General features: G+C 40.7%; 1 protein-coding gene across 1 annotated transcript in view; it reads right to left on the bottom strand.

The window, feature by feature from the left end:
* ARTN (artemin) overlaps positions 1 to 18,522 on the bottom strand; it is a 41,489-nt gene extending 22,967 nt beyond the window's left edge. Inside the window, exons 1-2 of the mRNA XM_072419308.1 lie at positions 18,472 to 18,522; positions 9,898 to 10,294 (exon numbers count right to left, since the gene is read on the bottom strand). Coding sequence (XP_072275409.1) covers positions 9,898 to 10,162 — 265 coding nt within the window. The 5' untranslated portion in view covers positions 10,163 to 10,294; positions 18,472 to 18,522. The remainder of the gene's footprint in view (positions 1 to 9,897; positions 10,295 to 18,471) is intronic.
* Positions 18,523 to 18,896: the final 374 nt, after the last annotated feature.

Below are 18,896 nucleotides of genomic sequence, written 5' to 3' on the forward strand. Positions count from 1 at the left end.
AGTGTTATTGCTATGAGTGCGTTGATGGTCGGATATTGCACGGCTGTAATGTTCCGTCTGGCTTCCACCTGTAAAATGGATTGGGTCACCACCCGGCACTTTCTAGTAACCATCGGGCTGTTTTTGGGAGGTTTGGTCCCATTAGAGCGGCTTTTACATTTTGTAACCTGACACACAATAGGCTGTATTTATAAATCTGTGAATCTGACATTCACCAAACATTCTGTGCAGGAAAATCTTCCTGGTGTTGAGCTTTTACATGCCACTGATTGATTTACCACCAGAGAATGTTTGGTGAAAGTCACATTCACAGCTTTATAAATAGACGTAATGGTTTATTTGGGTGAATGGATGTTTGGAGGCTGCACAGATCCGGTCGGGGCGTCTTCTAGGCTGAAATCTCCGAATCTGGGTGTCATCAGTCGCCCTGCCGGCAGTTTGGGTACAAGCACACAATGATTGTTCAGAGACAAAAGCCTCAGGGTGTGCAGTCGGAGGAGCGTTTGCCTAAATATAGATTTTCAGTATTCACCGATACCAAAGCTGCTTCAGTCAGAAATGACTGGCCATGTGGCCGCCATGTGTCACCCCGGACAGCTGTCTGTCACAGAGCGATGGTGCTCGGAGTGTCCTCGCTTATGTGTTGGAGCTATTTCCGACCCACAATGAGCCTCAGTGTTCTGCCATGGACTCATCTGTGGTCCCATGCTCTCCTATTCACCTGAATGGGGGAGGATAGGATAATTGTGATCACAATCTCCTGAGCAGTTTGTTGTGCGTCCAGGAACGCCAATTACATTTCACCATATAAAGGGCCTTTAGGTTCCTTTTCCAACAATAAAAAAAAGAAAAAACATTTATTTTTAATGCTATGTGTCTTCTTCCCATAAACAATTTTAAATATCTTGTGTTTTGCCTTTACTCCAGGGTGAGACAATTCCCATCACATTCTCCCTTCCCTCCTTGTACACCCCGACCCTCCTCTCCTGGGAGTGTCCGATTACTGTCTGTGTTGGCCCAGCTCCTCCATGACCTATTATGAAGCTGCTCATGAATAACGTATCATTTAAGTGACAACTCCGCATCTGATAAAGCTGCCGACATCACAGCAAAGACAATGGCACCCAGCAGCAGTATCAAGGCTTTTGGATTTCTACACATAGTAAATGAAATGCACATAAAATATTGACATATAGAGCTCTATTTATAAAACGGGGAATCTGGCATTTCCTGGTGGGAATGAAGAACTGCCAAGGAACGCCATGGAATGCTGTCACTGATGACGGACTTTGTAGCATGGAGTACATCTCATATGCATACACAAAGGCCATGGCAGCTTTCTGTTGCTGACTGAGTGACTGAAACATGAAAGATTGAATTCTAATATTTACGGACTGATTTTATTAAAGCTCTCCAAGACTGCAGAGGATAGATGGGAAAACCTGGGTGATCCAGCAAACCTGGAATGGATCTGGTCTAGGACTGAAAACATTTGGTAAAGAAAAGCAAATGATTTTAAGAAATCCATTCCAGGTTTGCTGCATCACCCAGCTTCACTGATGGCTTTAATAGAGACAACACATATCAGCCAGGATTCCGATAGCTTGTGTTGATGCTGCAAATCCAGGCTGGGTAAGAATATTGGAATGAGGGCAGAATTTCCTGGACTTATCCAGCAGATGTAAACTGAAGTATTTGGTTAGGAAGTGGACATGGAAGATTCCCACAAAGGAATGTTTAAGGGAATATCTGATTCCCTCTTTTATAAATAGAGTCCATAATAGAAAAGGTAATACTACACATTCCCCACAATAGTGTTACAATAAAATATTTCATGCCGACCCCAAAATAGGGGTATAAAGATAAGATGAGGGGGCTTTTTTGGCAAACAATTGTAAGATTTACTTAAAGGTAACATGAGAACTATTAGTTGTAGTAATGTCCTGAAAGCCATGATGGCACTAGACAAAGTCAGACTAACAAAGAATAATTGTAAACTTGGATAGAGTTATTAAAGAAAGCATGGCCGCCTCTGTACCCAACGCGTTTCACTGTGTTGCCTCCTCAGGGGAGGTCGAAACTTAAAAGTATCCATGTTAAGGAAGTTCCGGTATGAAAAAGAAACATCCTCTTGATGATGACTTAGTCTTAGGGGTCACAAGTAGTACCAAAATGTTAGTAAAAGCAGAGACAAGAGTTCTGACTGTCGTACATATTGGGTTTGAACAAGTTAGAGAAAGAACTCTTGTCTGCTTCCAGTATTACTAAAATTTTGACCTGCTTGTGACCCTAAGACATCAACTAAGAGCAGCCCAAAGCCTCCTGAGATCTGTGACATTGGCATCCCCGGAGGCTCTTCGCTGGCGTTCAGTTTTTACTGCCACGGCAGTAATGAGAGAAGGGGAGGAGCTTTCCCTTTTTCTTTTTAAAAATGCTGGAAAAAAAGGAAAGATTTTTACCTTTAGAAAAAAGCTTATCTAGTAAAAATAGTTGTGATTTATTTAACCAAAATTATTATAAAGTTATTTTTTTAACCAAACTTCATCCAACAATCATTATAAAACTAGTCAATGCTACTCAGGAGACACTTCCAAAGTATCAGTATTTTCCAGGAAGCTCCCATGGGGGTGGGGAGTGGGACCACTCAGGTTACTTGTCATATGAGAGGAGTTCAGGTGTCCCATAATTCAGGGTACATGGGGCGGCAATGGGCACCCCATCTAACCCAATCCAGATAAAACTGTCTCCATGCACATTGTATGCACCACATGGCTGTGAGCAGCACCTGGTGTAGCCGGGATGCCCTGTGTAAGATTGTGCTGGGTTATTTGGGAGGTTGGGGGTCTGGAAGTGCACCCATAGCAATGCCCATTACTCAAAAATCACAGGTATGTAATGGGAAGGAGAGTTGGAAAATGAAACAGCAGCTCAGCTTTGGAGGCAAAAACAGCTGGAGCAGAAAATGGTTGGAGTCCCGATTTAACCATACAAACTTTTTGTTTTGCTTACACAACTTCAAGATCTGATTTGGACTTAATATCACAATAGTTGTGTCGCAATATAAAGAATCCCATTGGTTACTTGTAATAGTATGGGCGGGGCGTAGACAAGTTATTTTTGGTGTCTTGTTTAGGAAATTGGCTATTTTTATAATTGGCTTCCACCCCAGCATGAGAAACCAGGACAAAATTCTTCATCAGTAATATTCATAGCCAGAAATAGTGCAGCGCTTGGGAAGTTTATACAAAAATTCCGTATTGTGAAACGTAAATTATATATGAAATGTTCACTTTACAAGGTGTAATTATACCTATTAGGCTGGGCAGGCTACGCGGCATGCCATTGCCGGTTTTGTTCTGGGAATCTGAAGCGGATTTAGGTGCTGTTACTGAAATCCTTGGTGTAACCTATGTTAAGGCGATCAACAAACTGCTGTTTTTGTATTCGGTTTTCTTTCAAGTCTTTAATTACAGCACCCAAATCTTCCCCCAAATGACACGCTGTGCAACGGGCTATAAATTAGCAGAGCTTACAGTCACCTCCTTGAGTGTTATAATCTCATTCTTTGGAAGGATTTCAAAGCCCTCAGTCTGCTGGATTGTTCTACATGAATAAGATGATGTTATCTTTTCACCACCAATGAATATTTTATCCCTGTTTATTTTCGTATAAAGTGAAGGCTCCTTTCACCTGCAGCTCATTCATAGCCCAAAGCTGTTTCAGCATTCCTCTGCCCGGCCGCGGATCGAGTGACTTTACCTGCGTCATCACCCAACTGAGAGCCAACAAACTGCTTACCTGGGAGCTCCAGGGAGACTGCCGAGGCCAAAACTGCCAGATTGCAATGTCTTATACAAGACTCAAACCTTCTACCACCATCCCACCCATTCCTCATCCACTGACAACCTCTTCTCTTCCTATGATCCTTAAAATAAAATCTATAGAGAATTGCCAATTTACCAAATTTGCCTTCATTCCCCAAATTTTGGTAAGGTCATGGTAACGTTTGCCTGAACAAAAATGTACACGGCTTTGTTAGATAATAAAACCACAAATCACGATAAACAAAGCCTGATTGACCCTACTAAACCCTGACATGGTGATCACATGACATTGAGGTTGGTAGGTTGGGACTTCTCAGGCGTCATTGTTACGATCTTATCTAACAAGAGACCAATAAACAGGTCCGGCATATTTGAACAAAGCTTCTGTAACACCTGGTGGACAGAAATCCAATGCAAGCTTTAAAAACCATCCAAAACCAGTTTATTTTAGTTTTCATTGACTTCAACTCATTTCAATGATGTAGAATGTTTCACCAACATTTTATTCAAGCAAATTTTGTTCTTAACAAATATTTACCTTCACGTCGATTTACAATTTACAGCACACTCATATTTCTCATCTACACCCTAAGCCACCATCCAAACCTTCATGTAGCTACAAATGTTCCTTTAATGACCCTTCTGGTCTCCAGCTCCAGGAGTTTGGTTGCCTCATTGCTTGGAACTCTCTTCCTTTGATTGATAAGAATTGCCCCCACCCTTCATCCAAATTACCTCACCATCTTCTCAAGTGACCCCACCAATAATTCTTGTAATCCAACCCCTACAAATAAGGATTCATATAATAATAACTGTTCTGACTCTATGAGGTCCTAGCAGTATGATGACTTCAGGAGGTTTAGGCGGATGGTGACTTCAGGAGGTGCTGGGGTTGGAGCGACTCTAAAGTTCTGGTGACTCTTGGAGGTCTTGGTTAATGGTGACTCTACAAGGTCCTAGAGTTATGGTGCATGTGTGAGGTGCCAATGTTCTAGTGACTCTTCGAGGTCTTAGGGTCTTGGTGATATTAGGAGGTCCTAGGTTTATAGAGATTCTGAAAGCCCTGGTCAACTTGTGAGGTGCTAAAGTTTAGGTGACTCTTGGTGGTCTTAGAATCACAGTGATTTTAGGAGGTCTTTGGTTTATGGTGACTCTAGGAGATCTTATTTTATGGTGACTCTAGAAAGTCCTGGTGGTTATGATTGATTTGTGAGGTGTCAAGGTTTTAGCGACTCTTTGAGGTCTTGGGGTTTTGGTGAGGCCCTAGGTTTATAGTGACTCTACAAGGTTCTAGAATTATGGCGCATGGGTGAGGTGGTAAGGTACTTAGAGCCTTAGTAATTTTAAGAAGTCTATGGTGTCTATGAAGTCTTTGGTTTAGCTTTTTGGTGACTCTAAGACGGCTTTGGTTTCTAGTGGCCCTTGCAGGTAATGGTGACTAATGGAAGAAGCTTTGGGATATTGACATTGTCTTCATTCATTCATTCATGCTCCAACTGGCTTCCATGTCTTCTTAAACAACTATTCTAGGAGGTTTTGGTTTATGGCGACTCCAAAAGTTCCTAGAATTATTGTGTATGTGTGAGATGCTAAGGATTTAGTGCCTCTTCGAGGTCCTGGGATCATGGTGTCTTTAAGAGTTCCCAGGTTTGTGATGACTCTAGTAGGTCCTACTTCATGGTGACTCTAGTAGGTCTTTGGATCATGATAACTTTAGAAAGTCCAAGGTTTATGATGAATCTAGTAGGTCCTACTTTATGGTGACTCTAGAAAGTCCTGGTGGTTAGGGTCAATTTGTAAGGTGCTAAGGTTCTAGTGACACTTTGTGGTCTTATGGATTTTAGGAAGTCATGGCGACACTAGGATGTCTTAAAATTTTGGTAATTTCAGGAGGTCCCATCTTTATGGTGACTCTAGAAAGTCTTGGTGGTTATATTTAATTTGTAAGGTGCTAAGATTTAAGTGTCTATTTGAGGTTCTGGGGTCTTGGTGTTTTTAGGAGGTCCTCGGTTTATGGTGACTCTAGGACAGCTTTGGGTTCTGGTGGCTCTTGCATGTAATGGCGACTAAAAGGAGGAAGGTTTAGGATATTGGCATTGTCTTCATCCATGCTTGTACTGGCTTCCAGGACTTCCTAAACAACTACTTAGTAAAAATAAAAATAGGTCCTATGTAGGTTCTAAGTATTAGAACAATGAGTTTCTGGGTGGTGTGCTCAGGCAATGTAGTATAGGGCCACTATAGTGATTATCACTCTTTCTTTGTAGTGCTGGGTCCTGGTAGCACCAAGTGGATGGAGTCTCCATTTGTTGGTGTGTTTCTGGGCTTTCACGCCCACCCACCCCACGGGCTCTATAGGCGCACATGGTGGAGACATTCCATTGTAAGGACCTTAGGCCAGGGACTGATGTGACTTCACCAATATTCTCTAATCACAACACAACATCACTGAGTGGATGGAATGAAGATGAGATAATATGACCATAGACAGGGCTGTGCTATGTGACAGCGCCATATAACCCTTAGAAATAACTAGATATAAAACCAATCCATGGGCAGGTGAAGCGGCTCAGATGTATTAGTGTCATCTGTTTATTTAGCTGCTGGCCTGGAATTCAGCTTTATAACAAATTGTGGGCAAATCTCATTTATTTTCATAACTTTCGGCCTTTTTTCCCACCCGGCAGTTATGCCAAGAATTTCCATCCATGAAGCCCTGCTGGTCATTGAACCCGGAGTTGTGGAATAATCCATCCATTTGGGGTTTCCTTGAGGAATTCAGCATAAAGAGGTCTGACGCCTCGCAGTTTTCAGGCCGTGGCGGCTGATAAAACCTCGGGTTTAATAATCTCCGGCTTAGCAGAGTTTTGATAACAAATATTTCCATCATTACCGAGCTATGTGCATTCACTTGTTTTACATCATTTCACTGCTTTAATTGGAGTTATCAGCCCCGAAATAACAGGAGCAGGACCGAGCCATTCTGCAGATAATGCTGCCAATTTATAAAGACTTGGTCCGGGGGAAATCATTAGAAATATCTGGTGATCCTGCCATTAGAGTCCACTTTATGCACTTCCTGTCATAGGGTGATGACGCCATGTCCCTGATAACTAATTGTTCAGCATTGACACCCGGTCACACATTGTACAGGCGGGATCCGGGTATCACCATCAATGCTGGGGGAGGGGGTGCAGGAAAGAAGCGGCTGTTACAAATATCTATACTTAGGGGTCTCTATAATTCACTCTGCAAATGAATCAGCATTCACACAAAAGCTGCCAATACCAGGACCAGCCGAATTTCTCTTTCATTGGGCAAATGCACTCAGAATAGAATCCTCAGGATATTGGATTTTGCGTTTATTTACCAAAGCTATTCATTTCAGAGAGTGAATAATCATAATAAATGGATCATTCACGCCTAGTGAATACCCTGCTGACTCCATTCACCATTTTTTCTTGCACATATTTGGGTATTTTTTGCAAAGAGAGATTTCACCTTCCCCTGCTGAGGGATAAAATCGCCCAAACTCCTTAAGTAAATCAAAGCTAAACAAATAAATGAATGCCGATTATTCACACAACGGGCCTGATTTCATAAAGCTCTCCCAGGCTGTAGAGCATACACTTTCATCAGTCAAGCTGGGTGATCCAGCAAACCTGGAATGGATTTCTTCAAAGTCGTTTGTTAATTGATAGCAAATGTTTTGAATCCTGGACCAGATCCATTCCAGGTTTGCTGGATCCCCCAGGTTCACTGATAAAAGTGTATCCTCTCCAGCCTTGGAGAGCTTTATGAAATCGGGGCCAATGTACATGCGGATGCAAGGAATGAATAGCAATGCAATATTTTATGTTTCCCCTCCTAAAGTTTATTCTATAAAGGGGAATTTTTTTGGTTCATTTTTAAACTACAATTTAATTCTTCTTCACTTTGCCCCTGTTTTGGGTCTGATGTGACATTTGCATGTTATGTTACACTAAATCTATTCATCCAATGAGATTACTGTATTCCGTATTGTGCACATCATTTGTTTGTAATTTGCATAGTTGGGGTGTGGCAGAGGGCGTGGCAGAGGGCGTGTCCTGTGCTAGAATGATTTGCTCTATAAGGTGTCTCTCTTTGTCATCTCAGGTGAGTGTTTTATATAGTGTATGTATAGTGAAAGTATAGTGAATCTGGAGTGGGTGGGGAAAGATTAGACACCCTGCCAGGTCTTTATGCTCTCTATGTCCCCAGTCGGGGGATTCACTCTCTCTGCTTTAGTCTGATTTATTCTCCATGACTGAGCAGCCATTGGAAGATTTCCCCATTACTGTTTTGGATTCTCCATCAATCGATGTCTCAGTGGCAATGATCACCGGCACAATGGATCTGATTTATTAAAGCTCTCCCAGACCATAGAACATAGACTATCATGAGAGGACCTGGGTGATCCAGCAAACCTGCAATGGATTTCTTCAAAATTACTGATAATATTTGGTAAATGTTTTCAGTCCTGGACCAGATCCATAGCTATCTCACCCAGGTTCACCCATGAAAGTCTTGGAGTTTAATGAATCAGATCCATTGTCTGTGTGATCATTGCCACTGGGACAGAGAATGGTGGAAAATCCCAAAAAGTTACAATTATCACCAGAGCAGGTGGTGAAGGGAAATCTTCTAATAGCTGTTCAGATGACAACTGTCTCTTTACTTTGTACAGATATAATATTATTACAGTATATATATAGCGGCAACATATTACGCAGAGCTGTACAAAGTCCATAGTCATGTGACTAGCTGTCGCTCAAAGGAGCTCACAATCTAATGTCCCTACCATAGTCATATGTCATTATCACAGCCTAAGGTCAGTATCGGGGGATGACAGTTAACCTCACTGCATGTTTTTGGAATGTGGGAGGAACCCCACACAAACACGGGGAGAACCTGCAAACTCCATGCAGATAGAGACCTGGCTGAGATTCCAACCTGAGACCCAGCGCTGCAAAGATCGGAGTGCTAACCACTGAGCCACCTTGCTGCCTGGTATCTGAATCAATTCACTAAAGGAGTTCAGGCTGCTCACTTAGCAAGGTGATTTATCAATCTACAAATATTCATGTATATTCAATATTGCTTGGTGGAAACGATAAAAATTCACAATGTAGAAAACCTGATTTTCCCAGCACATGAGCTTCACCTCATTCACTCAGCTAAGTGAAAAATCTCTTGCAGAGCCATCATTCACTTTGCAAGGTGAACAACCTAAAACAACCCCAACTTATCACTTCCATTCCGCTTCCTTTAATGCATAGAAAGTCTCATTCACAACCAATAAAAACCAAACGCACCTTTCCAGATCCTTCCATCAACATATCCCAAAGCACTCCATATGTGTGAATGAAGAGTCAATGTTATAAAAGCTTTATTGCTATATATGAATATTTGGCTCATTCTATTCCCAGGCTGGGGTTAGTATCAAGTTGTTCTGCACAGTGGTTCTACTTTAATATTTCTCAATCTGCTTTGCCTATCAGTCAGTTCTGCCCATAAACCAATGCACTGCCTATGGCACCGAAATGATATCTCACAGTCTATTGACAAGGAAGCTAAATAATGAAAGCAAATATAAAAAAATAAAATTTTGCAGCAAAAAAAAGCGATGATTATATATATTATATATATACTATATATATATATATATATATATATATATATATAGATTGCAGTTACCGTGCATGCCTGGATATAAAATACCATATAACATAAAATAACATAACATAAAAAACATATACCATAATATAATATAATATAACATAACATGATATAATAAAATATACCATAACATAATATAATATAATATAATATATTATAATATACCATAATATAATATAACATACCATACCATAATATAACATAACATAATATAACATAACATAATATAACATAACATAACATAACATAACATAATATAATATAACATACCATACCATAACATAATATAATATAGTATACCATAATATAACATATAACATAATATAACATAATATAACATAATATAATATAAATGTATCATAGAGGGTCTCACCGTGACTCAGGTTGTGCTTGCTGCCGCTCTCAGACGATCTCTCGGTTTGTTGGCGATCCCAGGCGGTTCTGGGCCGAGTGTTTAGCTGTGCAGACGTCTTATCTGCTGCGATCCATTCATGATTCTCTTCCTCTGTGAATTTGTCCTCCCCACATACACGCCCATAATATACAATCCTCCGCTGCAGTTGGTTGGAAATTTGTATCTGATTCCTCCCGCGGTGTCGTAAATTGACGGTGAGGTCCCCTAGGGCAAAACTGAGCATCTCCAGGGGGTGAGCCCAGTTTAAATCCAGTTCCACGGCACCATAATCTATTACGGGACCAAGCTTGTCCAGGAATGAGGGTGACGAGGGACGGGTGGACCGGGGCGAGCTCGGAGTAGATCCACTGAGTGCCTGCGGGGAGAGAGGAGAGAAAAATAGAAGTACCAAGCCAATGTCATTTATCTAGGAACTGCCAAGTATCTGCCCAGAACTTTATCAGCATTGCAATCACTTGTTTGGCCCAATCAGATCTGGTGCTGCTCCATCTTCTGATTGGCATAAATAATTGGGGCTGAAACTTGGCACACAATATCATGATACAACGTCAGTAATGTATGACAGCATGGCATCCGTGTCGTGACCACCGATATCCAATCCTCATTATACTACAGAGCGTACATGTCGCTGTCACACAGACCCACAGCTACCAAATACAATGATAGGATTGGGTAACGGGCCATTTCCCAGGGTCAGAAAAATGACGCAGGACCTTGGCGGGTAACCTAATCCTGCTGTATTAACCATATCAGTACCCCAAGCTTCTGGAGGGCGGACTGCAAGTTACATGAATAATTCCTACATAGCTAAATATAATATAGAAAATACTCTCTGCTCTTATATCATATACCCAAAACAAATATATAACAATATACAACGTCCTACAAGAACATCCATAGCATAGAAAATACTCTCTGCTCTTATATCATACTCTATACCCAACAACAAATATATAACAATATATATATATAGCATAGAACACTCTGCTCCTTCACTTCTCTATAGATGTATGAATATACCCGCCATGATATCACAACTTCCTACAACAATCCCCATAACATAGAACACTCTGCTCTCATACTATATACCCAACAACAAATATATAACAAAATACAACGTCCTACAAGAACATCCATAGCATAGAAAATACTCTCTGCTCTTATATCATATACCCAAAACAAATATATAACAAAATACAACGTCCTACAAGAACATCCATAGCATAGAAAATACTCTCTGCTCTTATATCATGTACCCAACAACAAATATATAACAATATATATATATATATAGCTTAGAAAACACTCTGCTCCTTCACTTCTCTATAGATGTATGAATATACCCGCCATGATATCACAACCTCCTACAACAATCCCCATAACATAGAACACTCTGCTCCGGTACGGTAACCCAACAACAAATATATTTAAACCCAAATTTCTATGTATGGTGTATCAGGATTTTTTAGGTGCTTATGACAAACAACCAGGGATAGAAGTACCATTAAAAGAATTTGATTTATTATATATCACTTTAAAAACACGTCACAAACTTGCATTAATATTATAGTTCTGGCATTCATTTCACAAAAAGTATTCATGTCAATCAATTTGTACTGTCAAGCCCTTTCACCCGTAGGCTTCCTCAGAGGGACGCAGTATTCTAAGCACATCAAACTGTATGTGTGTACTTTGTGTGTCCCAATTTGTCAACTCCATATATTGTCCAATGGGAATTATGTGTCTTCTATTCAAGGAATATATGTACCACGTATCAACACATATCCACTAATAGTTTGATTGATGCAGTAGGTGCTGCGACCCCTTTATGCTAATAATAACACCTTTTCACCACAGTGTAAGAATAGTAAAACGAGTTCCACCTGCAGCTTTTTTCATCCAGGTATGAATAAACATAGGAATAAAACACTGACCACCTTAGTGCTCCTTCAATGTAATCCTGGCCGGGTCACAGCCTCCCTACTCGTGCCATATATATATCAAATATGTAACAAAATACAACCACCATAACATAGAAAATACTCTGCTCCTTCACTTCTCACTGTTGTTATATATATACTTAAGGGGTATACCCAACAATAAATATATAACCTCCTACAAGACCCTCTATAACATGGAAAGTACTCTGCTCCTTCACTTCTCTATAGATTTATATTTACACCCAGCAACAAATATTACAACCTCCTACAGGAACATTGATAATATACTACATATTCTTCTCCTGGAATTCAGTCTACCTTATACCAACCACCAAATATCACTCCGCTCCTGTCCTTCTCTATAGATGAATGAATATACCCGCCAGGATATCACAAACTCCTACAAGAATCCCCATAACATAGAAAATACTCTGCTCCTTCACTTCTCACCGTTGTTTAATATCATACTTAATGGGTATACCCAACAATAAATATTTAACCTCTGCTCTGCTCCTTCACTTCTCTATAGATTTATGAATATACCCGCCAGGATATCACAACCTCCTACAAGACCCTCCATACCATGGAAAATACTCTGCTGTGTAATTTTTATTTCACCAACCACCAACTATCACAAGAAGGTAGGGAATACTCTGCTCCTGTCCTTCTCTATAGATGAATGATTATGCCCACCAGGATATCACAACCCCCTGAAAGAACCTGCATAACATACTCTTCTGGTCTTTTCTAAGAATTTCTGATTACACCCACCAACCCAATATCACACGACTCTCTGTAAGGTAGGCAATACTCTGTTTCTGACCTTCTATCTATCTTTATGATCACAGCCACCATTAGGATGTCACAAGACCTTCTGTAAGGTGGAAAATACTTTTCTACTGGTTGTCTCTCTAGCTTTATGAATTTACAAATATCAGAACATCCTACAAGATTCTTCATAAGATAGAACATACTCTGTCCTGACCTTCTCTCTAGATTTATGAATATACCAACCACCAGCATATCACAGCCTTCTACAAGAACCTCCATACCATAGAACATACTCTTCCACAGAATTCTCTCTACCTTTCCAAATACACCCACCATCAGGATATCACAACCTTATAGAACTCTATGTAAGGTAGGAAATACTCTTCTACTGGCCTTCTCTCTAACTTTATTAATATACCCACCATTAGGATATTACAACATCCTACAAGATACTCAATAACATAAAACATATTCTTCTACTGGAATTCTATCTTTCTCATGAAACCCACCATCGGGATATCACAACCTCCTACAAGAACCTCCATACCATAGAACCTTTCTCCTAGAATTCTCTCTACCTTTCTGATTAAACCAACCATCAGGATATCACAACCTCTTACAAGACTCTCTGTAAGGAAGGAAATACTTTTTTCCTGGAACTCTTCTACCTTTCGGAACCCAATATCAGGAAATCACATTCTTCTACAAGTCCCTCCATACCATGGAACATTCTCTGTTACCAGAATTCTCTCTAGGTTTCTGATTACACCAACCACCATATTATCACAAACTTCTACAAGACTATCTGTAAGGTAGGACATACTCTTCTCCTGTCCTTCACCTTAGCTTTATGATTAAACCCACCACCAGGATACCCTAACCTCCTATAAGACTTACTATACCATAGAAAATACACTGCTTCTGGAATTCTCTCTAGCTTTCAGATTATACCAACCATCAGGATATCTCAACCTTCTACAAGACTCTGTAGGAAATACTCTTCTTCTGGCCTTTCTTTCTACCTTTCTGATTAAACCCACCACTGGGATATCACAACCTTCTACAAGACTCTCTGTAAGGTTGGGAATTTGCTTTTGGTCTTCTCTCTAGATGTATAAGTATATTTAGCACCGGTATATCACATCCTTCTACAAGACCCTCCATATCATAGAACATACTATTCTCCTGGAATTCACGCTACCTTTCCAAACCCACCATGAGCATATCACATCATTCTACCTTAGAATCACATCATTCATACCTTAGAAAATACTACAGGAATTCTCTCTGGGTTTCTGATTACACCAACCATCTGGATATCTCAACCTACAAGACTCTGTAGGAAAGACTCCTGGTGTTTCTCTCTACCTTTCTGATTAATCCCACCATTGGGGTATCCCATCCTTCTACAAGACTCTCTGTAACATAGGAAATACTCTTCTCATGGCCTTCTCTCTACCTTTTTGATTAAACCCACCATTGGGATATCACATCCTTCTACAAGACTCTGTAGGAAATACTCCTGGTCTTTCTCTCTACCTTTCTGATTAAACCCACCATTGGGATATCCCAACCTTCTACAAGACTCTCTGTGTCATAGGAAATACTCTTCTCATGGCCTTCTCTCTAGCTGTATGAGTATACTCAGCACCGGGATATCACATCCTTCTACAAGACTCCTTGTAAGGGTGGGAATATGCTTTTGGTCTTCTCTCTAGCTGTATGAGTATACTCAGCACCGGGATATCACATCCTTCTACAAGACCCTCCATAACAAACTCTTCTCCTTCTACCTTTGTGATTAAACCCACCATCAGGATATCACAACCTCCTAAGATTCCCTGTAGAACATAGAACTTACTCTGCTTCTAACCTTCTCTCTAGGTTTCTGAATACACCAACCACCAGGATATCACAAACGTCTACAAGACTCCATGTAACATAGGATATACTCTTCTCCTGGCCTTCTCTCTAGCTGTATGACTATACCCACCACCAGGATATCACATCCTTCTACAATGATATCTATACAATGATAATGATTCTCCAAAACATAGAAAATATTCTTCTCCTCTTTCTATCTTTATGATTACACCGACCATCAGGATATCACAACGTCCTACAAGACTCCATAACTTAGTGCCTACTGCCATTCTCTTGAGGTTTCTGATTAAATCCACCATTGGAATAACACAACTTCCTACAAGAACCTCCATAACATAGAACATACTCTGCCTCTCTGGATTTATGATCATACCCACCACTGATTATCACAACGTCCTACAAGACTCCATAACTTAGTGCTTCCTTTATTCTCCATTTCTGATAACATTGCCAACCATCCAAAGGAAGAAAAAAAGGAAATGTAAGTAATAATTTCAATGTTATGGAGCTCAATGATGGATATCCCAGTCTTGGTAGTCATCATAAAAGAATAGAGCAGAGTCATTTCTCCCTCATGATGGGGCATGTTGGATGATTTGATATCCAGGGTAGAGAGGAAAGGTCAGGAGCAGAGTTTCCTTACCTTTTGGAGGGACATGTTGGAGAAAAGTTCTTCATGCAGGGTTCCTCCAGAGGTTGCTGGGGGTTCCTTGGGCAGTTTGCACCTCTCAGGTCAGTATAAGTGACACCAATGATCTTTATGGCTATCTGTAAGGGTGACATTCTTCCCAATGGCCAGCAATGTAAGAGGAATTTTTCCCACTGACCACCACACTAATATACTGTGATCTGTGGATATAATATTATAGAAGGGGCCCTGAAATTTATTTCAAGGCTTCCCCCATGGTAAAAAGGCTGAGGCTGTGTTGGATATTGGAGGATATTATATCCATGAAAAATTAATAAGAAATGTAGGGAAATGGCCAGACGTAGAGTATTGTCTACAATATGGAAGGACATATTATAAGAGGTGAAATGTAATTGGAAAGATGGGGGAAAGGCTAGGAGTGATTCCATTTGGAAGGTCCAATATACTTTTATCATGTTCATGATCTTTTTATGTGCCATAAATCTGATCTTAATAGTAAAAATTAAAGAATTCAGGAGATGGGCACGACTCCTTAATATTTTCATCACAATATTATCCGGCATTGATAATGTTTTTCCTATCAAACCCACAAAAACAGATGGAAATATTATGGCCGGACCATGCAAATTCACTTTTTCTTGAACAACCAACAACAGGAACCACTAAAAGAGCTAAACACAGGACATGAAAATGATTCGTTTTGTCACCGCATGAAAGAAAAATTTCCATAGAACCAGAGATGACCCGGCATCTATTCAAATGATTCTTCAATTCCCCATCTCATGAAGAGTCTGTTCTAGAATTGGCTGCAATGGAATCTTAATATATAGTATTGCTCCTTTTCCCTTTATGATAATAATTGGGGGGAGTTTATATCAATGCCTCTTATTTACTAACCAGGAGGTGCTTTTAAGGAGCGTGTGGTATAAAAATTGTCATAAATGTTGATTTTTCCAAACCAAAATGCAAATGTCACATTTCTCAGGTTCCTGTAGCTTTTTTTGTCCTGATTTGCATTTAGAAGTGACACACAAATTTTTACTGCAAAGTCATAATTAACCAGGGACGGGTTTAGGTAAAATGGGCCCTTGGGTGAATCTTTAGTCAAATTCCCAAATATACGGCATCCTAACTCCCTGCAGCAACTGGGCAGTACTCCGGCCTTTGCAGCGCTGGGTCCCAGGTTGGAATCCCGGCCAGGACACTATCTGCATGGAGTTTGCAGGTTCTCCCGGTGTTTGCGTGGGTTTCCTCTGGGTACTCCGGTTTCCTCCCACATTCTAAAAACATGCAGTTAGTTTAATTGGTTTTCCCCCCAAAATTGACCTTGGACTGTGGTAATGACATATGACTATGGTAGGGACATTAGATTGTGAGCTCCTCTAAGGGACAGCTAGTCACATGACTATGGACTTTGTACAGCGCTGCATAATATGTCGGCACTATATAAATACTGTGTAATAATAATATTAACTTTTTGGTCTGGAAAATTGCCCAATTTGCCTCCCCTAAAACCCACCCTGGGTCCAACCATGGGCTACAATCACACCTTTGGCAATCCCTTGCACCTGTCGTATTACAGACATCCATTGTGTAACCCGACAACAATATTAAAACATTGTAGTTACCAAAAGTAACCGGATTACTGCGCCATGAAGAAAAGAGATCAGCTTTATATTTGTTTACTCAAAGCAACACGCAAACATTCACATGTGCTCATTCTTTCATAATATCCCCCCATCGAGGGGGAATTCACCCACCGCCACCCACTGAGCCCAAAGACATTTCTCTGTTCCTGCGGTGAAATTTGAGTCCCAGTCCCCCACATGACACAAGTGCTGCACATTACAGCGGACAATCGTCTACGGAGAACGTGGACATCCAGTGAGTGATTACGGGGGAATTCCCTCGCTATAAACGTGTAACGTCCTAGGAACGCTGTCGGGAATTTGTGACCTTTCCGAAATGACAGGCAGAAGAAGGAAATGTCATTAAATGGCCGTATCATCCAATGGAGGGTTCTATGCTTGGTGTCCTGTGTATCCAACCAGCATACTGTGCCATAACATATCACAACACGGGAAATATTCGGGGGGTAAAGAAGGGAATGAATATCCAATTCTCTTTTTGGCACTCCTGGGGATGTTTTTTGTTTTACTAATAATCTCATAGAAGCTTGAGGAACTCTACAAAGTAAAGGAAATTCTTCTTTTAGACAGTTGTGTGTCAATATTGAAGAATTGAGGGTTTTTGCCACATTGTCACTCCCAGAACAAGCCGAAACAATCTACCTGCTGCTTCACCACGAATTGTTAACCTTTACCTAGTAATATGATTCTCTACCTGCACAGTAATAGCTGCGAGATAATCTTACAAATTCCTGCAGGTTTTAGGTGTAGTAAACACTTCCTATGTAAAAAGATTATTTGGTTAATCGGCATGTAACGTGATTAACGTAAGGAAAATTGGGAAAAGCCAATAAAGCTGATAAACTCCCAGCTGCCTGCCCCACTTATATTTTATCTCTCATTAAAGTGATTTATGGCAATCTGGTCTGAGCAGCCGCACATGGAAGGGCTTTCCTTTAATGATGGAATACGGATCATTCCAAGAGCTGACCTGTGCGGTAACGAAGGTGTTAACGGAACAATCTGTACAATCTGCATTCACCGTCTCGTCACAATACGTGAGCGGACAATACAATGCAAACAATCCAAGGTTCAGTAAAGAAGCAATAATACATTCATAAAACAGAGGGGTAAGGCAAATATTTGCCCACATCCATACTTGGTTATGGTATTTAACCTTTGCCGTGATCCTGACAGATAAGGGTTAACGTCACCCATCATTCTGTACATTGCCAGCATTCTAGGTGCCCTCTGGGACACCCCAGGAGCAGAAACATAAAAAAGCCGAAAACTGTGCAGCAGCTCAGAGATAAAAAACAACTCCTGGCCAATATCATTAATGGTATCGGAATCTTTGGAACATAACTAAGGGGTAGCAAAGTGAGACCGCATTCAGAGACCAATAGGTTGGGCAGGAAGAATAAAACGCATGGGGTGAGAAGGGCCAGAGATTCCCTTTAGGTTGGGTGACCGGCTGTGCACCATTTCCGTAAAATCCTATTGATAATCCAGCTGGGCTTCCATAATCCAGGAGGTGAAAGGCAAATAAAATAAGAAGTGAAGTCTGCACAGGATTTATGGTGCAAAGGTTTCCTATAAACATTCACCCCCCAACCTGGCAGCCCCCCAACAAATTGTATGAAGATATTATCTAACTTACCTTGCTGGCCTGCCTTCACTTGTAAGCAGAGGGATGATTCTCTGAGCCACCCCATGGCATGCTCTGGGATACAAGGACTTGTGCTGATCCTATCCTAACAATTGCTCCCACCTCCCTGGGCTTGGCCCTCCCTGTCCGCCTGCTTGCTGCATTTACAGCATCTCCAAAGCTAACTCGTTTCACAGGCTGGGAGATACAAAGATACTTTCTTCCAACACTTCCCCTTCCAGATGAAAAAAATAAGTGACTTCAGATGAAAGATTGAGATTCCTTGCAGTATTTCTGCATTGTATGATTACAACAGAAACATTGCAGCTGCACATTTCTGCACTTGTGCTTTCTGTGCTGCTAGGTGTGTTGTAGTGTTCACACCTTTCTAGTTCTCATTTACTAACATGTGTCTGAGCTTTCCCAAGGTGCAACTT

This window comes from Pyxicephalus adspersus, chromosome 8 (assembly GCF_032062135.1).
Source record: "Pyxicephalus adspersus chromosome 8, UCB_Pads_2.0, whole genome shotgun sequence".
In the NCBI taxonomy this organism is placed as follows: Eukaryota; Metazoa; Chordata; class Amphibia; order Anura; family Pyxicephalidae; genus Pyxicephalus; species Pyxicephalus adspersus.